The sequence below is a fragment of the Trachypithecus francoisi genome, unplaced genomic scaffold (assembly GCF_009764315.1).
Source record: "Trachypithecus francoisi isolate TF-2019V2 unplaced genomic scaffold, Tfra_2.0 Lachesis_group1, whole genome shotgun sequence".
NCBI classification, from domain to species: Eukaryota; Metazoa; Chordata; class Mammalia; order Primates; family Cercopithecidae; genus Trachypithecus; species Trachypithecus francoisi.
Window position 1 is genome coordinate 38,884,970 of NW_022681454.1, and position 22,066 is coordinate 38,907,035.

Sequence of the window (22,066 nt, forward strand, 5' to 3'; positions counted from 1 at the left end):
GATAACTGATTAGGGTTACAGTATAAATATTTCAACATTGGAAAAGATTTTCCATTGTTTAGATAATCTGCAAATACTTATTGTCATCTGTGTACCTGGAGCTGGTGCTAGCTTTTGTAGAGTCATTACTAGCACTCTCCTCCCTCTATCTTTTTCTCTCCTTTTCAAGGCTTTAACTGTTATCTCTATATTTATGTATAATACCCTCACTTTGATTTTATTCTCATATTTCCAACTTGTATGAAATATCTATTTGGTGCTCAGCTTTTTTTTTTATTATTATACCTTAAGTTCTAGGGTACATGTGTACAATGTGCAGGTTTGTTACATATGTATACATGTGCCATGTTGGTGTGCTGCACCCATTAACTCATCATTTATATTAGGTATATCTCCTAATGCTATCCCTCCCCCTTCCTTCCCACAAGGATTATAAGTCATGCTGCTCAGCTTTTAACTCAAGCCTGGTACGTGGAAAGGCAAGGAAACTTGCCTTGGTACATGGCAAGGAAAATGTGTATCTGTCTTTTCAGCTTTCTAAGAGATGAGTTCCTGCTTCCCATCAAGGCTCATACATACAGTGGAAAATTCCCCAAGCTTGGGAAGGGAACTAGATACTAAGCACCCAAAGTAAACAATTCTCATTCTCTTTCTCTGTCTCTCTGAAATCTTACATTCTGACAGTCGTCAGGTCTTTTTGCAAATGGGTCTTATATCTAATTCTTCCAAATTTCTGCTTCCATCCTTCTAATTCCAGTTAGCCTTCTGTCAGTCTACATATTTTGGTCATGTTAATTTAGAGGGAATAGCATTCATTACGTTGTTAATATGTGGCAGGCATTATGCTAAGCACTTAGCCTATGTTATTTCATTTCATCTTCATAACAGTTCTCTTTTTATAGATAGGGAAACTAAGATTTGGAGAACTTAAGTAACTTTCAAAAGATTACACAACTAATTAGTGATAAGATCAAGATTCAAAAAGGCATTTTGGCTTTTGAGATGATATTCTACTCCATTGACTCTTCAATGAACATGCCATTATTCTGCTCAAAAACTCCAGCAGTCTTTATTTCTTAGCACATAAGATGCAAATGCCTCATTTAATACTTTCTCTAATCTGACCCTTCTGTTTGACCAACTTTATTTCTGAGTATTTTTTAATAATTAAATACTCTGACCTATCCTGTTCAAGCTATCTGATTGGCCCTAATTTATTTCCCATCTTTATAATGAAGAGCAGTTTGCCTTAGTCAGATGGTAGTCTGACCATTGGACTCCTGGTCCCTTCATATATCTGTTTAGTACAGGGCCAAACAAATAAGCTAATACTGGCTCCAAATAGCCACTCAGAAAATGTTAGAGTATATTTATGCTTACTTTTATAAAAGGTTAATTCTTTGGTATAAATTAGGGAAGCCCCAAGGTTTTACATAAAATTTTACAATTATTAGGCTTTTGTTAGTTTTGGATATTTGGATTTAAATATGTATATATATTTAATATATATTATATTTATATATTATATATAATACATATATAATATATATGATCTATATAATATATAATAAATATAATATAATATATATTATATAAATTATATATATTATGTGTATTATATATAATATATAATACATATAATATGCATGGTATATATTACATATTATATATCATACATATGATATATAATATATAATATATAATATATAATTTATATATTATATTTAATGTAATATATATAAATATAGTGTAATATATATTAAATATATCATAATATAATATATATTAAATGTATTATTATATATTACATATAATATAATATATATTAAATATATATGTGAGACTATGTTTTAATATTTTTATGTTTCAAATTAGCAAAATAACTTTTAGTTACCAATTCATGTGAATATGATACTGCTTAGTAAACTAGATCTAAAAGAAATAACTTAAAATTCAAAAGAAAAGTATTCCCTAAATATATTTGTGAAGAGAGATGATTAGCTTTTTATTTGTTGGAGGGAATTTTCTAATTTGATTTGATTTATTTGATGGCAGGAATGATATTTTAAGATCATATTTAGAGTAATTAAATATATAATATATAAATAAATTAGAGTAATTAAAAATATAATATATTATTATGTATGTTACTATTATAATGTAAGCATATGAGTAAAAAACCTCACTATAGCTAGAAACTATAAAGAAAAAGTATTCAGACATATTTTTGAATAGCTATACTATGTATAAGGGACTCTATTTGGTGCTGTGAAAAATACAGAGGTGAAGGCCGGGCAAAGTGGCTCACGCCTATAATCCCAGCACTTTGGGAGGCCGAGGTGGGAAGATCACTTGAGGCCAGGAGTTTGAGACCAGCCTGGCCAATATAGCGAAACCCTGTCTCTACTAAAAGTACAAAATATTAGTTGGGAGTGATGGTGCATATCTGTAATCCCAGTTTGGGAGGCTGAGGTACAAGAATTACTTGAACTTGGGAGGTGGAGGTTGTGGTGAGCCGAGATCATGCCATTGCACTCCAGCCTGGATGATAAAGCAAGACTCTGTCTCAAAAAGAAAAAAAAAAAAAATATATATATATATATATATATATGCATGATGCAGAGGTAGAAAAAGACTTGCTGTCTATCCCAAATAATTTAGAATTCTGTAGGGTAAATAAAAACTTTAACATGAGAAAATCCATGTGTATAACAAAACTATTTCTAAATTTTAGGAAATTATCAATAATACTAGTGCTCTGATGACCAAATTATAACAAATACTTTAGAATAAGTGTTAGTCATGATTATAATTCTGTAAGGTTAGCACTGCTTACTTGATGTATTAGAAGCTTAGAAGAGAGAAGAGGGTTCTAGTTGAACTCTTCATAATTGGGGGTTAGGTTTTTTTAAGAGGGTTTTTTTTTTTTTTTTAAACATCCGCTCATCTTAACTCATAAAGAGAACAAAGGAGTCCTGGAATCTTCCAATTCTTAAAAAAAAAAAGGAAGGAAAACATAGATGCCTTCAGGCAGCAACTTCCTGAACTCCTTACCCTCACAGTTTCCAAAGTACCTGATCTGTACTTACCCTGTCCTTGCTTATTGCAGTAGAATATGTTCCCCTCCTCCTGTGAAAGCCAGCTCTTCTGCCTGTGCCCTGGGTACTGTGCTCTCCTGCCTCCCCACGAACCATAATGAACATGGTTCCTTATGTTCATTCTGATCCCTTTCATCTCCTGTATTTTTAGCTGCTTTCCTCTCAACCAGATCCTTTTCATTCACATTTAAGCAAACTCTGAGTTTTCAAATTTTAAAAGCAAAACAAAACCTTCCTCAACTCTTCTAGTAATTTCTACCTTTCCTTACTTTGATAGCCAGACTTCTCAGAAGAATCTTCTATGCTCACTGTCTCTGTTTCCTCACCTCCCAGTCACGTCTCAACCACTCAATAAGGAACCTCCCTCTGAAGTCATCAATGACCTCCATGTAGCTAAATCCAATATTACTTCTTAGTCTTCATCTTATTTGATCCTTTCAGTGGGATACTGTATAGCAGACCTACTGCTATAAACTTTCTTCCTTTGGCTTCCATGACACTTAACTGAGCCTCTGCTTTTTTTCCCTCCACTTCTGGGTGTTGTTTCTCACCCTCCTTTGACAGATAATCCTTGTCCATTTGACCTTTTCTTACTGGGGCCTGTGTGTGCCCTGGAGAATAGTAAGAGTCGAGGACACAGAGTTAGGCAGAGGCTAGATCATGCAGGACCTTCATGAAATATAATAAAATTATTATTCTCAATGCTAATAAGATTATATTTTTGTATCTGTAATTTCATAAAATTACCAATTACGGTATAATTTTTATTTATATAACTTCTGTATATTACTATGAAGGAGCAACAAGCATTGAAAAGTATGATCTCCGTACAAATATGTGGACTCCAGTAGCAAATATGAATGGGAGGAGACTACAGTTCGGTGTTGCAGTGCTAGATGACAAACTGTATGTGGTTGGAGGAAGAGATGGACTGAAGACTTTGAATACTGTAGAGTGCTACAACCCCAAAACAAAAACTTGGAGTGTGATGCCACCTATGTCCACACATAGACATGGCCTTGGTAAGTATAACTGTGCAGATTCACTCAAAATATCAATAGCTCCCACAGCACATTTACATTCTGTACCAGGCAGAAGACCCGTGTGGTAGCCACTGCATCAGCAGCAGTCACCAAGCATTCCTCACATGCTGCAATAAAGAACTTGATAGGTCATTATAAAAGATGAGGCCGGATGCAGTGGCTGACGCCTATAATCCTGGCAATTTGGGAGGCCAAAGCAGGAGGATTGCTTGAGCCTAGGAGTTCAAGACCGTCCTGGGCAACTTAGGAAAAAACAATCTCTACAAAAAATTTAAAAATTAGCTGGGAAAAAATTTTTTAATTAAAAAATTAGGTGGCTTGGGCCTGTAGTCCCAGCTACTCAGGAGGCTGAGGAGGGAGAATCATTTAAGCCTGGGAGGTCAAGGCTGCAGTGAGCTGTGATCGTGCACTCCAGCCTGGGCAACAAATCTATCTCAAAAAAAAAAAAAAAAAAGATCAATACCAGTGAAGGTATGGTTGAGTTTAGATAGTATGGTTTATACAATACTCAGTTTATTAATACTGACCACCAGAGCAGAGGCTTCCACTAAATAACAGTAGACAGTAGTGAAAACTCTCTAGGGATGAAGATTGAAATGGGTACGATGGTGGATACAGTAAGAGATCAAAGAGACATAGATTTCCACTAGTTGTAATTAGTTCTCAATGCAAGATCATCTTAAGTTTGAAGTTTGATAAGGAAATAAAACCAGAGGGTTAAGGCAAAGACAGAGAGAAGGAGCTTAAAATTAACTATATGAAATTTAACAAAGTAAACTTGTAAAACATGACTCTTGAGTCCACAAAATCAACTATTATATAGGCACAGACTGGGAAAATGTGAGTTGAGCATGAATGAGACTTAGAAATTTGGGTTGACCATAAAATCCAGGGTAGAATGAGTCAACTGCGTGCTTCCCCTCCCCTACCATGGGGAAGAAAATGTAATTCTAACACAGGCTAAATCCTTATGGATATAGTACATAGAATGTGATTGCTCATAGTCCAGCTATTCTGTGCAAATGACACTGTGCATTGAATACTGTCAGTAGTTCTAGGTGCCATACAGAAGACTTTACTGAACTGCAGCAAGTTGAAAGGAAAATGATCACATAGCTCAAAACTGTCTTCTTTAAGCCCTAATTTAAAAGTTTTGTGTCATTCAACACAGCAATGTTCTTACTAAATTACCTTATAATTAAATAACTGTTACAAATTTGAACTTATAAAGTAAACTTTTTTTTTTTTTTTTGAGACAGAGACTCGTTCTGTTGCCAGGCTGAAGTGCAGTGGCGCAATTTTGGCTCACTGCAACTTCCGCCTCCTGGGTTCAAGTGATTTCCCTGCCTCAGCCTCCCTAGTAGTTGGGACTACAGGCACGTGCCCCCATGCCCAGTTCATTTTTGTATCTCCACCAGTAGAGACGGGTTTCACCATGTTGGCCAGGATGGTCTCAATCTCTTGACCTCTTAATCCACCCACCTCGGCCTCCCAAAGTACTGGGATTACAGGCGTGAGCCACCACACCTGGCCTAAAATAATCTTTTATTTAAGAAACATTCCTTTTATCTCTTCATATGTAGGAATTTTATGGACATTTCATTCAAAAAAAGAGTTCTGCTAAATTTTTTTTTTTTTTTTTTTTTTTTTTTTTTGAGACAGGTTCTTGCTCTGTCACCTAGGCTGGAATGCAGTGGTACCTTTTTGGCTCACTGCAACCTCTTCCTCCTGGGCTTAAGCAGTCCTCCCACCTCAGCCTGTCTAGTAGCTGGAACTACAGGCATGCACTATCACACCTGGCTAATTTTTGTATTTTTGGTGGAGACAGGGTTTCACCATGTTGCCCAGGCTGGTCTGGAACTCCTGGGCTCAAGCAGTCTGCCTGCCTCAGCCTCTGAAAGTGCTAGAATTACACTTGTGAGCTACCACACCAGGCTTAAAATTTCTTTTCAAAGCCATTTTTTAATGGGTTGAATTAGGTGAACCCCTTTTCTGCCCCCTTTGACATATTACGCATTTTACATATATACATGTATATATGTAAAATTAGAGATATACATGTATCATAAACATGTATATACAGTATGTGTATATATTATACATGTATATTTTGATATGTGTATATTTTTGTTTATACATATATACACATATAAAATGTGTATATGCACATATAAGCATATAAATAACATGTATGAATATTTATATACACATATATGTGTGTACACATATATACACACACACACACACATATAAAATCTCCAAAAGCTAGTACTGGTGGGGTACGATATGTAATAAATGAGTGGAATAATATGTTGATTTGGGTCATGCATGAATGATGAGTATTTTTCTTATCTGGCTGTGATTTCACAAATTAAAATATATCTGTAATACAGGGGTTCTTTTGGCCCCCAGGTGAGACATTTTATCTCACCTGGCCATGATCATGTCGCACCTCTTCTCAAATCCCATCTGAAAGCCTTAAAGCCATCTGAAAGCCATCATGGAGACAGTTCTCCATCTCATTCAGAATAAGATCCAAAGTCCTTACAAGAGATAAGATCAGAGTCCTTATCTGCAGTCTCTGACTGCCCTGCATGATCTGGCTCTACACTCTCCCTCATCTCTTATATTTTCCGCCTCACTCACCCTGCCTAGCCAGACTGGCCACCTTGTTGTCCCTCAGACACAGTGAGCATACCTCAGGACCTTTGCACGTGCCATTTCCTCTACCTCACCTTCTCTTCCCCCAGCTATCTCCAAATCTGGTTTCCCAGCTTCATTCACATTCTTGCTTAAATGTTACCTTACCAGAAAGGTCTCCCCTGACCCTCTCTATCCTTTTACTCTGCACCACTTTTTAAATTAGCAATTGTTATTAACTAAAATATATTTTATGTCTGTTTCCTGACTATAAGATTTATGAGGGCACAGCCCTTACCTGTTACATTCTATTGAGTGCCCGGTACTTAGTAGACATGCAGAAGATATTTGTTGAATAAATTAACAAATGAATCTAGCTCAGCTCCCTGCTGATGAATCATACCAATAGATTATGGTATCAAATCTAACTATAGTAAAATCTCATGAATTTGAATTAATAGGGGAGAAGGTATAAAAATACTTTTCCAAATATATCTTAAATCCAAATTGTTGAAAAATGTTTTAAATAGTAGCAGTGTATGCATCTGGTGCAGTTTTAAAATAATTTTCCACCATTGTACCTAAAAATATTGCCTCTAAAATTTTTAATTTTTTTTAGAGACAGGGTCTCACTCTGTCATCCAGGCTGGAGGTGTGATCATAGCTCAGTGCATCCTGAAACTCCTGAGTTCAGGGGATCCTTCACCTTAGCTAGGACTATAGGTAATGCCACCATGCTTGGCTAATTTTAACAAAAAAATTTCATAGAGATGGCAGCCTTCCTGTGTTGCCCAGGCTAATCTCACAGAGATCCTTCCACCGTGGCCTCTCAGAGCTCTGGGATTACAGGCTTGAGCCACCTCGCCCAGCCTCTAGAACTTTTTTTTTTTTGAGACAGAGTCTCACTCTGTTGCCCAGACTGGAGTGCAGTGGCGTGATCTTGGCTCACTGCAACCTCCGCCCCCAGAGCTCAAGCAGTCCTCCTGCCTCAGCCTCCCAAGTAGCTGGGATTACAGGCACCTGCCACCATGCCCAGCTAATATTTGTATTTTTAGTAGAGAAGGGATTTCGCCATACTGGCCAGGCCGGTCTCGAACTCCTGACCTCAAATGGTCCTCCCACCTTGGACTCCCAAACCACTGAGATTATAGGCATGAGTTATCGTGCCCAGCCAATCTCTAGAACTTTTAAGAGCAGAATGCCCATGCTATTTCAACCCCCCACCCACCCACCCACCGACCTACTAAGAACACTGAGGACACATGTCTACATCATAAATGTTTACTCAGTTCCATTTGTATGTTTAAGGCTTATTGTACTTATACTTCAATTAAAATGTGATTTTTAAGACGGCAGCCAACCTGAAGTCGTTGTTTCCTGTCTCCTCATAGGTGTGGCTGTGCTAGAAGGTCCCATGTATGCCGTAGGAGGACATGATGGCTGGAGCTATCTGAACACAGTAGAAAGATGGGACCCTCAGGCTCGCCAGTGGAATTTTGTTGCCACTATGTCTACCCCCAGGAGTACAGTAGGTGTGGCAGTACTAAGTGGAAAGTAAGGAAATATTTAAAGTTCTATTTAAAATGCAATACACCAAATTTATTAATCTATATCATTTCTAATTTATTTTTTTTTTTTTTTTTTTTTTTTATTATACTTTAAGTTCTAGGGTACATGTGCATGACGTTTATATCATGTATAACTCCCCAATGCAATCCCTCCCTCCTCCCCCCTCCCCATGATAGGCCCCAGTGTGTGATGTTCCCCTTCCCGAGTCCAAGTGATCTCATTGTTCAGTTCCCACCTATGAGTGAGAACATGCGGTGTTTGGTTTCTCTTCTTGTGATAGTTTGCTAAGAATGATGGTTTCCAGCTGCATCCATGTCCCTACAAAGGACGCAAACTCATCCTTTTTGATGGCTGCATAGTATTCCATGGTGTATATGTGCCACATTTTCTTAATCCAGTCTGTCACAGATGGACATTTGGGTTGATTCCAAGTCTTTGCTATTGTGAATAGTGCCGCAATAAACAACGTGTGCATGTGTCTTTGTAGTAGAGTAATTTATAATCCTTTGGGTATATACCCAGTAGTGGGATGGCTGGGTCATATGGTACATCTAGTTCTAGATCCTTGAGGAATCGCCATACTGTTTTCCATAATGGTTGAACTAGTTTACAATCCCACCAACAGTGTAAAAGTGTTCCTATTTCTCCACATCCTCTCCAACACCTGTTGTTTCCTGACTTCTTAATGATTGCCATTCTAACTGGTGTGAGATGGTATCTCATTGTGGTTTTGATTTGCATTTCTCTGATGGCCAGTGATGATGAGCATTTTTTCATGTGTCTGTTGGCTGTATGGATGTCTTCTTTTGAGAAATGTCTGTTCATATCCTTGCCCACTTTTTGATGGGGTTGTTTGCTTTTTTCTTGTATATTTGTTTGAGTTCTTGGTAGATTCTGGATATTAGCCCTTTGTCAGATGAGTAGGTTGCAAAAATTTTTTCCCATTCTGTAGGTTGCCTGTTCACTCTGATGGTAGTTTCTTTTGCTGTGCAAAAGCTCTTTAGTTTAATTAGATCCCATGTGTCAATTTTTGCTTTTGCTGCCGTTGCTTTTGGTGTTTTAGACATGAAGTCCTTGCCCATGCCTATGTCCTGAATGGTACTACCTAGATTTTCTTCTAGGGTTTTTATGGTATTAGGCCTAACATTTAAGTCTCTAATCCATCTTGAATTAATTTTCGTATAAGGGGTAAGGAAAGGATCCAGTTTCAGCTTTCTACTTATGGCTAGCCAATTTTCCCAGCACCATTTATTAATAGGGAATCCTTTCCCCATTTCTTGTTTCTCTCAGGTTTGTCAAAGATCAGATGGCTGTAGATGTGTGGTATTATTTCTGAGGACTCTGTTCTGTTCCATTGGTCTATATCTCTGTTGTGGTACCAGTACCATGCTGTTTTGGTTACTGTAGCCTTGTAGTATAGTTTGAAGTCAGGTAGCGTGACGCCTCCAGCTTTGTCCTTTTGACTTAGGATTGTCTTGGCAATGCGGGCTCTTTTTTGGTTCCATATGAACTTTAAAGCCGTTTTTTCCAATTCTGTGAAGAAAGTCATTGGTAGCTTGATGGGGATGGCATTGAATCTATAAATCACCTTGGGCAGTATGGCCATTTTCACGATATTGATTCTTCCTATCCATGAGCATGGTATGTTCTTCCATTTGTTTGTGTCCTCTTTGATTTCACTGAGCAGTGGTTTGTAGTTCTCCTTGAAGAGGTCCTTTACATCCCTTGTAAGCTGGATTCCTAGGTATTTTATTCTCTTTGAAGCAATTGTGAATGGAAGTTGATTCCTGATTTGGCTCTCTGCTTGTCTGTTACTGGTGTATAAGAATGCTTGTGATTTTTGCACATTAATTTTGTATCCTGAGACTTTGCTGAAGTTGCTTATCAGCTTAAGCAGATTTTGGGCTGAGACAATGGGGTTTTCTAAATATACAATCATGTCATCTGCAAACAGGGACAATTTGACTTCTTCTTTTCCTAACTGGATACCCTTGATTTCTTTCTCTTGCCTGATTGCCCTAGCCAGAACTTCCAACACTATGTTGAATAGGAGTGGTGAGAGAGGGCATCCCTGTCTTGTGCCAGTTTTCAAAGGGAATTTTTCCAGTTTTTGCCCATTCAGTATGATATTAGCTGTGGGTTTGTCATAAATAGCTCTTATTATTTTGAGGTACGTTCCATCAATACCAAATTTATTGAGCGTTTTTAGCATAAAGGGCTGTTGAATTTTGTCAAAAGCCTTTTCTGCATCTATTGAGATAATCATGTGGTTCTTGTCTTTGGTTCTGTTTATATGCTGGATTACGTTTATTGATTTGCGAATGTTGAACCAGCCTTGCATCCCAGGGATGAAGCCCACTTGATCATGGTGGATAAGCTTTTTGATGTGCTGCTGAATCCGGTTTGCCAGTATTTTATTGAGGATTTTTGCATCGATGTTCATCAGGGATATTGGTCTAAAATTCTCTCTTTTTGTTGTGTCTCTGCCAGGCTTTGGTATCAGGATGATGTTGGCCTCATAAAAAGAGTTAGGGAGGATTCCCTCTTTTTCTATTGATTGAAATAGTTTCAGAAGGAATGGTACCAGCTCCTCCTTGTACCTCTGGTAGAATTCAGCTGTGAATCCATCTGGTCCTGGACTTTTTTTGGTGGGTAGGCTATTAATTGTTGCCTCAATTTCAGAGCCTGCTATTGGTCTATTCAGGGATTCAACTTCTTCCTGGTTTAGTCTTGGGAGAGTGTAAGTGTCCAGGAAATTATCCATTTCTTCTAGATTTTCTAGTTGATTTGCGTAGAGGTGTTTATAGTATTCTCTGATGGTAGTTTGTATTTCTGTGGGGTCGGTGGTGATATCCCCTTTATCATTTTTTATTGCGTCTATTTGATTCCTCTCTCTTTTCTTCTTTATTAGTCTAGCTAGCGGTCTGTCAATTTTGTTGATCTTTTCAAAAAACCAACTCCTGGATTCATTGATTTTTTGGAGGGTTTTTTGTGTCTCTATCTCCTTCAGTTCTGCTCTGATCTTAGTTATTTCTTGCCTTCTGCTAGCTTTTGAATGTGTTTGCTCTTGCCTCTCTAGTTCTTTTAATTGTGATGTTAGAGTGTCAATTTTAGATCTCTCCTGCTTTCTCTTGTGGGCATTTAGTGCTATAAATTTCCCTCTACACACTGCTTTAAATGTGTCCCAGAGATTCTGGTATGTTGTATCTTTGTTCTCATTGGTTTCAAAGAACATCTTTATTTCTGCTTTCATTTCGTTATGTACCCAGTAGTCATTCAGGAGCAGGTTGTTCAGTTTCCATGTAGTTGAGCGGTTTTGATTGAGTTTCTTAGTCCTGAGTTCTAGTTTGATTGCACTGTGGTCTGAGAGACAGTTTGTTATAATTTCTGTTCTTGTACATTTGCTGAGGAGTGCTTTACTTCCAATTATGTGGTCAATTTTGGAATAAGTGCGATGTGGTGCTGAGAAGAATGTATATTCTGTTGATTTGGGGTGGAGAGTTCTATAGATGTCTATTAGGTCCGCTTGGTGCAGAGATGAGTTCAATTCCTGGATATCCTTGTTAACTTTCTGTCTCGTTGATCTGTCTAATGTTGACAGTGGAGTGTTGAAGTCTCCCATTATTATTGTATGGGAGTCTAAGTCTCTTTGTAGGTCTCTAAGGACTTGCTTTATGAATCTGGGTGCTCCTGTATTGGGTGCATATATTTAGGAGAGTTAGCTCTTCCTGTTGAATTGATCCCTTTACCATGATGTAATGGCCTTCTTTGTCTCTTTTGATCTTTGATGGTTTAAAGTCTGTTTTATCAGAGACTAGGATTGCAACCCCTGCTTTTTTTTGTTCTCCATTTGCTTGGTAGATCTTCCTCCATCCCTTTATTTTGAGCCTATGTATGTCTCTGCATGTGAGATGGGTCTCCTGAATACAGCAGACTGATGGGTCTTGACTCTTTATCCAGTTTGCCAGTCTGTGTCTTTTAATTGGAGCATTTAGTCCATTGACATTTAAGGTTAATATTGTTATGTGTGAACTTGATCCTGTCATTATGATATTAACTGGTTATTTTGCTCGTTAGTTGATGCAGTTTCTTCCTAGCCTCGATGGTCTTTACATTTTGGCATGTTTTTGCAATGGCTGGTACCGCTTGTTCCTTTCCATGTTTAGGGCTTCCTTCAGGGTCTCTTGTAAGGCAGGCCTGGTGGTGACAAAATCTCTAAGCATTTGCTTATCTGTAAAGGATTTTATTTCTCCTTCACTGATGAAGCTTAGTTTGGCTGGATATGAAATTCTGGGTTGAAAATTCTTTTCTTTAAGAACGTTGAATATTGGCCCCCACTCTCTTCTGGCTTGTAGAGTTTCTGCCGAGAGGTCTGCTGTTATTCTGATGGGCTTCCCTTTGTGGGTAACCCGACCTTTCTCTCTGGCTGCCCTTAAGATTTTTTCCTTCATTTCAAGTTTGGTGAATCTGGCAATTATGTGTCTTGGAGTTGCTCTTCTCGAGGAGTATCTTTGTGGCGTTCTCTGTATTTCCTGAATTTGAATGTTGGCCTGCCCTACTGGGTTGAGGAAGTTCTCCTGGATGATATCCCGAAGAGTGTTTTCCAACTTGGTTCCATTTTCCCCCTCACTTTCAGGCACCCCAATCAGACGTAGATTTGGTCTTTTTACATAATCCCATACTTCTTGCAGGCTTTGTTCATTTCTTTTTCTTCTTTTTTCTTTTGGTTTCTCTTCTCGCTTCATTTCATTCATTTGATCCTCAATCGCTGATACTCTTTCTTCCAGTTGATCGAGTCGGTTACTGAAGCTTGTGCATTTGTCACGTATTTCTCGTGTCATGGTTTTCATCTCTGTCATTTCGTTTATGATCTTCTCTGCATTAATTAATCTAGCTGTCAATTCTTCCACTTTTTTTTCAAGATTTTTAGTTTCTTTGCGCTGGGTACGTAATTCCTCCTTTAGCTCTGAGAGTTTGATGGACTGAAGCCTTCTTCTCTCATCTCGTCAAAGTCATTCTCTGACCAGCTTTGATCCGTTGCTGGCGATGGGCTGCGCTCCTTTGCAGGGGGAGATGCGCTCTTATTTTTTGAATTTCCAGCTTTTCTGCCCTGCTTCTTCCCCATCTTTGTGGTTTTATCTGTCTCTGGACTTTGATGATGGTGACGTACGGATGGGGTTTTGGTATAGGTGTCCTTCCTGTTTGATAGTTTTCCTTCTGACAGTCAGAAGGACTGTCTGTTGGTCTGTTGGAGATTGCTTGAGGTCCACTCCAGACCCTGTTTGCCTGGGTATCAGCAGCAGAGGTTGCCGAAGATAGAATATTGCTGAACAGCGAGTGTACCTGTCTGATTCTTTCTTTGGAAGTTTCCTCTCAGGGGTGACGCCACCCTGTGAGGTGTGGGGTGTCAGACTGCCCCTAGTGGGGGATGTCTCCCAGCTAGGCTACTCAGGGGTCAGGGACCCACCTGAGCAGGCAGTCTGTCCGTTCTCGGATCTCAACCTCCGCCTTAGGAGATCCACGGCTCTCCCCAAAGCTGTCAGACAGAGTCGTTCGCGTCTGCACCGCCCCCGCTCTTTCCCCTAATGGGCTGCAGCTGTGCGCTGTCCGCAGAGGTAGAGTCTACAGAGACAGGCAGGCTTCCTTGAGCTGCTGTGAGCTCCACCCAGTTCGAGCTTCCCAGCGGCTTTGTTTACCTACTTAAGCCTCAGCAATGGCGGGCGCCCCTCCCCCAGCCTCGCTGCTGCCTTGCGGATAGATCGCCGCAGACGGCTGTGTTAGCAGTGAGGGAGGCTCCGTGGGCGTGGGACCCTCCCGGCCAGGTGTGGGATATATTCTCCTGGTGTGCCTGTTTCCTTAAAGCGCAGTATTGGGGTGGGAGTTACCCGATTTTCCAGGTGTTGTGTGTCTCAGTTCCCCTGGCTAGGAAAAAGGGATTCCTTTCCCCCTTGCGCTTCCAGGTGAGGCGATGCCTCGCCCTGCTTCAGCTCACGCTGGTCAGGCTGCAGCAGCTGACCAGCTCCGATTGTCCGGCACTCCCTAGCGAGATGACCCCAGTACCTCAGTTGAAAACGCAGAAATCACCGGTCTTCTGTGTCGCTCGCGCTGGGAGTTGGAGACTGGAGCTGCTCCTATTCGGCCATCTTGCTCCGCCCATCTCTAATTTAAAGATATACATAAATACAGTGATTTGAAGAGACTTTTAAGACAATGTCTCTTTCTGTAATAGTTGTAAATATAAACAGTTGATTGTTAAGCTAGGCTTTCATTTTAATATGCAGATACTGTACATTTCTAGTTATCATTTTGAGTGAAGACATTTTATATTAACGTTCAATATTAATAAGTTGTACTGTAAAAATCTGGTATATCTATATTAAAATATTTTATTTAATATACCTTAAAAGTATATTATCTGTATTATGTTTAAAAGCATATATGGTCTTTTAAAAGTAGTGTAGTCTCTCTCAGTATTTATCTAAAAATTCCTTCCATCATTTCTACTGATTTATCTTGACTTTCACCTCTTTTCTTTCTTATCTTGGAAAACTGGTGAAAACTAGAATGGATTTATAAAGAGGTGCTCTCTTGCTTCTTGTCTGCTCTGAATAAATAAATATAGGTAGAGCCATCACTAATAGCTCTGTTACTTGGATAGTAAATATGTGTCTTTTTTCAGTCCTTTCTTCTTCCATAAAATGAAGCCGTCTGTAGTTGTTAAAGAAAAGTTATTTGTAGGGTACCTTTTGCTCATTTAGAATGCTTTATCATTGTTTCCAGAAAAATAAATGAATCAAGGTTAAAATAGAATTAAAATTATTTATAGAATTTTGTTATTATTATAAGAAAAATGAAAAATTAGTGAAATGTTTTATATTTTAGGACCTAAGATCTTGTTTCTTCAGGACCCATCAGTTATGTTCTATTTTTTGATACTTTTTTTAAGCACTATTACATGTGATAAGATGGATAAATGGAAATCACTTTTGAGATGTTTTTGATCTCCATGCCCCTCCCCTCATATATTTTAGCTAAAGAAATCACTTCAAAATTCATCACTACATATCTTTCTAAACTCTTTGATAAGAGTCAGCCATTAAATAATCTAGTAAATGAGAGAAAAAGAAAATGAAACAGTATCTTCTCGGTTTTGACCCTTTGGTTTAAACCTTTCGGATTGATTCATTGGATTAATTTTTGTTCAGCAGCATATTTCTTAGCCTTTATTTCTAATAGAGGACAAAACAATAATTGCCTTCTCTGAAACCTGATTTCCGGACCTACAGTAGCTTAGCTTTCTAGGCGTAGAAACATCTTACTTTCTTACCTTTTCTTGCCCTCTAATGAGAAATATTTCAATCCTTAACCCACCTAAAGTACAGTTAATTGAATATAATTCAGAGACAACCTAATTAATCATATCAGAAGGTAAGGATCTCTAATCTACTAACTATTAAGAAATTTGATTTTGAAAGTATAGTATAAAGAATCTGGAATAAGTAGAAAGTATGCGGTTGGTTGAAAAAAACTAACGATGCATCTTATTGCTTTGTGGTTTAGAGCAAATCATTTCTCTGTGCCTCAATTTTTTTATTCTGTAAAATGAAGAGCTTTGATTTTTGTGGTTTTTGTTATTTTAACTTATTACTTATTTTTTTATTTATTTTGAGAGAGAGTCTCACTTTGTCTCCCAGGCTGGAGTACAGTGGCACGATCTCAGCACACTACAGCCTCTTCCACCTCCCAGGTTCAAGCGATTCTCCTGCCTCAGCCTCCCAAGTAGCTAGGACTACAGATGTGTACCACCACATCCAGCTAATTTTGGTATTTTTGATAGAGACGGGGTTTCGCCATGTTGACCAGTCTGGTCTTGAACTCCTGACCTCAGGTGACCCACCCACCTTGGCCTCCCAAAGTGCTAGGATTACAGGCATGAGCCACTGCACCTGGCCTATTTTAACTTACTTATAATTTCTTTCTCTTTTCTTTTTTTTTTTTTGGTGGGGGGTGGTGGGGGAGTAGACAGAGTCTCACTCTATCTCCCAGGCTAGAGGGCAGTGGGCAATCTCAGCTCCTCCTGGGTTCCAGTGATTCTTCTGGCTCAGCCTCCCAAGTATCTGGGATTATAGGCACCCGCCACCATTCCCAGCTAATTTTTGTATTCTTGACAGGGTTTCACCATGTCAGCCAGGCTGGTCTCGAACTCCTGACCTCAAGTGATCAGCCCACCTTGTCCTCCCAAATCTTAAAATTTTTAAGGTGTTAACATTTTTCTTCCTACCATGTTTGACAGAAAGAAACCTTATTTAGACTTCCAGTTGCTCGGGCTACCTTTAAGCCACTGGCTGGCAAATATTTTTAGCAGTTAAATCTCTCTTTCAAATGAAATCTTAAAAATACCTCAATATTTAAAAGGCAAATGGAAGTTCAAGTTTATTTTAAGCTTACTTAAAATGTATCACAAGTTCAAGCTTATCATATTTACTTATTATAAAAATCTGTGAAGAAGAGTAAGTGCTGAAGAACAGAAAAATAAATTTTAAAGAACACTCAGCTTATGTCTGTGTCTTGTCTTGATTCTCTAATATGAGGAAAATCTTGATTCACAGATAAGAGGCTGAAATGGTAACAGTTATTTTAACTACTAGAGTAATTTAATTGGAATTTCTGGAAATTCTTCAGTTAAATTGCCCAAACAGTTTGAAAGTAGTAATAAATCTTTTTTCTAAGTTGAATCTCAAACAGTATCTGCCAACTACTTGCATTCCTTTTACTTTTGAGACAGGGTCTAGCTCTGTTGCCCAGGCTGGAGTGCAGTGACACGATCACAGCTCACTGCAGCCTCAACCTCCCTCCCAGGCTCAAGCTATCCTCACACCTCAGCTTCCTGAGTAGCTGGGACTACAGGCGTGCACCACCATGCCTGGCTAATTTTTAAAAAATGATATTTTGTAGAGATGGGATCTCACTGTGCTGCCCGGGTTGGTCTCAAATACCTGGGCCCAAGTAATTCTTCCCATCCTGGCCTCCCAATGTGCTGGGATTACAGGTGTGAGCCACCATGCCCAGCCTACTTGCATTCTTGATCATAATTTTAAAAATCAGGCAAGACCTAAATCTTATTATTAAGTATATATAGGTTGTACAATACTTTCACAGGTTGACATAATATTTCTCTTTTTATTATAATAGACACTATCATGGAGAAGAGAGATGAGTTCTGAGTCTTACATGACATTTAATTGAGCCAGGTGATATTTTTGAAAATTAAAAATAATTTTTAAAATTTGAAATTCAAATGAACCATTTTTTAGACTCCCTCAATTTCTTCATAGAATCCTATTCTTAGAACACAGTTTGAAAATCATTGCTTGAGATAATGATTATTTAGCAACTGTTACCAGTTGATTTTAACCCTTAATATTAGCTGAATATAAACATTGTACACTTAAGATCTCCTCTAAGTGCTACTTTCTACAAGAACACAGAGACAATTAATTTTTCTCTGTAAATGTTTACACCATGATTATCATGTACTAGGCAGTGTTCAAAGTACTTTAAATTTAATTATCAAGAATCCTATGAGGCAGGGTTTATAGATGATGAAATTTAGATGCAGGTTAAATAACTTGTCCATAGTCACAACTAGTAAGTGGTAGAACCAGAATTGTCTGGTCCAGAGTTCATGCTCTTAATCATTGTACTGTACCATTCTTTACAATTAAGACCCACGAGTCCACTGTTCAAGAGGGTAGGAGGCTTTAAAGCCTATTGTGTGTGGGTGTGTGTGGGTGTGCACACGTGTGCACACACATACGCATGTGTGAATTATTTTAAATTACTGATCCTCCCTAATTGTTGAAGGCTTATGTTCTGTGATCCATATTTAGATAAGACTAAGAATAATATTAAGAACTAGAACATAAACAAGTTAGTAATAGATAAAAGTTTTTAACAGATAAAAGTTTTAAGATAAATTTTAATAGATGTTTCAAATAAATTTCAATTTCAATACTATTAATATAGTTTAAGTTTAGAACAAGATATTGCTACAACCATATGTTGCTGTTTAAGATATGGTCATCTTATTATTTAAGAAACAGTTTCAGTGACATAGTGGCATACCTTAATTAGGAAATCCGTGGTTAAATATGTAGATTTACCTAAATATAAATACCTAGAGTTTTAATTGGCAGAAATTTGGGATAATTAAAATACTATTTCTTGAGAAATGATAAAAACAGTTAAGTATTAACTAACATTTGTAAATTCAAAATGTATAATCTTTTTGATGAGCAACAAAGTAAATTTACTCTTTTAAAAAACTAGTAGAAAAAATATTTATAGAGAGCTTCCCAAATGAATAGTAAATACAAGAAGATTTTTGCTTAACAAGAAATATTGTGTTCAAATATTTAAAATATTTTACAAACATTTTAGGTTCATAGTAAAAGACTATTTCAAATTAGTGCAGTGTATTGATTGATAATGAATTTAAATTGATCTACTAGGTAACATTTAGGTCATTCACGTGATAACCTATATCCTTTTCTGCAGTAATTTAAATTAATGAAGGATCATTGTTCATATGTAACAAATGTTACTTTTTATGCCAGTGTTTCAAGCTATATTTTCATTCTCCTATTTCACTATTACAAGTACATTCTACATGACTGTGTTGACTGTCCAACTGTTTGTTCATTAATAAAACTATGTGTCCCGATTCTGCCTCTTACTGGGTGACCCTGTGCAAGTCTCTTACTCTCCGTGAACCCTTGTTTCTTTGCCTGTGAGACAGGGATTCAAACAGTTTCTCATATCACTGTGATGATTAAATTAGTACATATAAAGTCCCTAACCTATGGTAGGTGCTCAGAGAAGGTTAGTTTCCTTCCTTGATAATAAAGTCTTAACTATTAAAAAAAAATAAGCCATGGTATATTTATACACCATATTTTGTCTATTCTAAGACACACATTTTAACACCTCTAGAATTTCAGTGCATATTACAATCAATGGTGACTTGTCAAAGAGATGGCAGTGGTGAAATAGTTGTCATTGCCTTCATGTGCAGTTTGTTTTCCTTTTCATGTTTATACAGAGTGATACAAGATACTTACCTGTGTCATTTCAAACACAGCATATCTTTAATGACACACACATTGACAGTGTGTTTTATAACTGATGGCACCTTAAATTCAATGAAATAACATAAGAAGAGCCTCTTTGTTCTAAGCATAATGGCACAATGTCTTATTTATCATTTCATTTATTCTTTTTACAGACTTTATGCAGTTGGTGGTCGTGATGGAAGCTCTTGTCTCAAATCAGTAGAATGTTTTGATCCTCATACTAATAAGTGGACACTGTGTGCACAGATGTCAAAAAGGAGAGGTGGCGTCGGAGTGACAACCTGGAACGGACTGCTGTATGCTATAGGGGGGCATGACGCTCCCGCATCCAACTTGACTTCCAGACTCTCCGACTGTGTGGAGAGGTAATTTCCTGCGAAGAAAAACTAGGAACAAAAAAAATATATATATAAGTCTCTGATACTTATGTCTATTTGGAGAACATGTTGGAGAACTGGAAGGGAAAGTCGGCATTCAAAAATGCAAAGCAGCTTCACTTTATAACAGCCTGCTCTCACAGGAACTGATACTTCCAGAAAAATAAGTTTGTATTGAGCATGCACTACACACAAGGCAATTTTACTTTATATGGGATATTGGACCTAATAAGAAGAGGAGCTTGATGAATTTTAGGCAGAATGACTTAAGGGCTGTAGGCTAAATAAAAAGCGAAAAGGATAGAGACATTTCTGTGTGTTTTGATATAAAATTTAAAAAAACTAATAATAAGGCTTACAAAAAGTCATCCCAACTGGCCTCGCAAAACTCAAGTGTGGTGCCAGGTAGACAGCTGAAGAGCAGTGGGAGATTTGGATGGTAGGTCAGGTTCCCATTTCTTATGTTTAGTCTAGTACAAGGAATAGAGAGAATTGAATGGATTTAGGCGGTACAATCAATAGGAGTTTGTCTGAACACTCCAAAGCAGAAAGAAATACTGTTCATACAGGAAACTGAAAGGTAGCCATTGTGGCTGGAGAGCAAAGAGTGATGGGGAGGGAATGGCAGGAAAGGAGGTGGAGTGGGCAGGGTGGGTGCAGATCATCTAGACTCCTTGAGGCATTGTTAAGGGTTTTGGATTATAAAGAAAAATAGGAAGTTAATGAGTACCCATGTGTGACAGAGAGTGTGTGTGTGTGTTTGTGTGTGTGTGTATGTCTGTTGGACGTGATCAGATTTTTTTTTAAAGATTAGTTTGATTTATTTTTTAAAGATTAGTTTATCACGTGACCAAGTGACCATAAAAAGGATAAAAAGTAAAATCAAAGTTTGTTGATGATAATGAGCACTCTCTTAGTCTGTTTCCCATTGCTATAACAGAATACCCAGGACTGAGTAATTTATAAACAAAAGAGGTTTCTTTAGCCCACAGTTCTTCAGGCTGGGAAGTTCAAGATTGGGAGGCTGCATCTGACAGGTTCTGGCGAGGGCCTTGTGCTGTGTGATAACATGTTGGAGAACTGGAAGAGAAAGTCGGCATTCAAAAATGCAAAGCAACTTCACTTTATAACAACCTGTTCTTACAGAAACTAATGCATTCACACAAGAACTAACCAAGAAGAAAAACATTAATCCATCTTATCAACCTAATCACCTCTTAAAGGCCCCACCTCCCAACACTATTACATTGGCAATTAAATTTCAACATGAGTTTTGGGGGGAATGAACCACATTCAAACCACAACAAGTGCTTTCTGTATTGGTGTTGTTTGAGAAAGCAGGAAAGTTACAACTGCATTTCACTTATATTGGGGGGAAAACAATTCAGACCTATGCTCGTTTCATGTTGTAATCCAGGAAAGGAATGTGGAAGTGTTTATATACTTTGCCTCATGAATTATGGACTTGCTGTTTTACTACAGTCAGTGGAAAGCTGTTCATTGATACAACAGATTTAGGAGCAATATCAGTCATCCTAGCATGATGTATCTGCTCTTAGCTATACAACTGTGGGCAATTCTAGTTAAGATACCTCATGAAAGGAACAAGAAAGCCCAAAATTGGACAGCTACAATGATTGAGGCTGTGAGCCATCTTACATAGAGCTTAATGCATTGATTTCCCCAAATTTTCAGTAGGTAATCTAAGGTCTGAAAGCAGTTTTCAGTACTGACCCTAGCTCCTTTTAAGTGTTATACATCTGTTAAGTGGATCTGTTAATATAATACTGTAAGTTAAAGTTTTCAGAAAAATATTGGTATTTTTCTCAAAAATATGTTCAAATGTATTTGATTTACATAGTAGATAATAAGTCAGAAGATAGACTTGAAGAACAAAACTGTTTTTACATAAATATTTTAAGAATAATGTCAGCTCCGGTTCTAAAATTTTCTTTCAGATATGATCCCAAAACAGACATGTGGACTGCAGTAGCATCCATGAGCATCAGCAGAGATGCAGTGGGGGTCTGTTTACTTGGCGATAAGTTATATGCTGTTGGGGGGTATGATGGACAAGCATACCTTAATACCGTGGAGGCTTATGATCCCCAGACAAATGAGTGGACCCAGGTACGGCATTTCATGTTTCATTATTACACTGACTCTCTTTATTAAAACAATTCTTATGGTAAAACAGATCCCCTCAA

At 37.9% G+C, this 22,066-nt stretch overlaps 1 protein-coding gene across 7 annotated transcripts in view; it reads left to right on the forward strand.

Annotated features, from left to right (window-relative positions):
- The window catches only part of KLHL5 (kelch like family member 5), an 84,188-nt gene that overhangs the window by 55,026 nt on the left and 7,096 nt on the right, over nucleotides 1–22,066 (forward strand). For all 7 annotated transcript variants that reach the window (XM_033213999.1, XM_033214000.1, XM_033214001.1 and 4 more), the window contains 4 exons: nucleotides 3,896–4,120; nucleotides 8,173–8,335; nucleotides 19,635–19,847; nucleotides 21,818–21,989. In XM_033213999.1, the coding sequence (XP_033069890.1) occupies nucleotides 3,896–4,120; nucleotides 8,173–8,335; nucleotides 19,635–19,847; nucleotides 21,818–21,989 (773 nt within the window). The remainder of the gene's footprint in view (nucleotides 1–3,895; nucleotides 4,121–8,172; nucleotides 8,336–19,634; nucleotides 19,848–21,817; nucleotides 21,990–22,066) is intronic.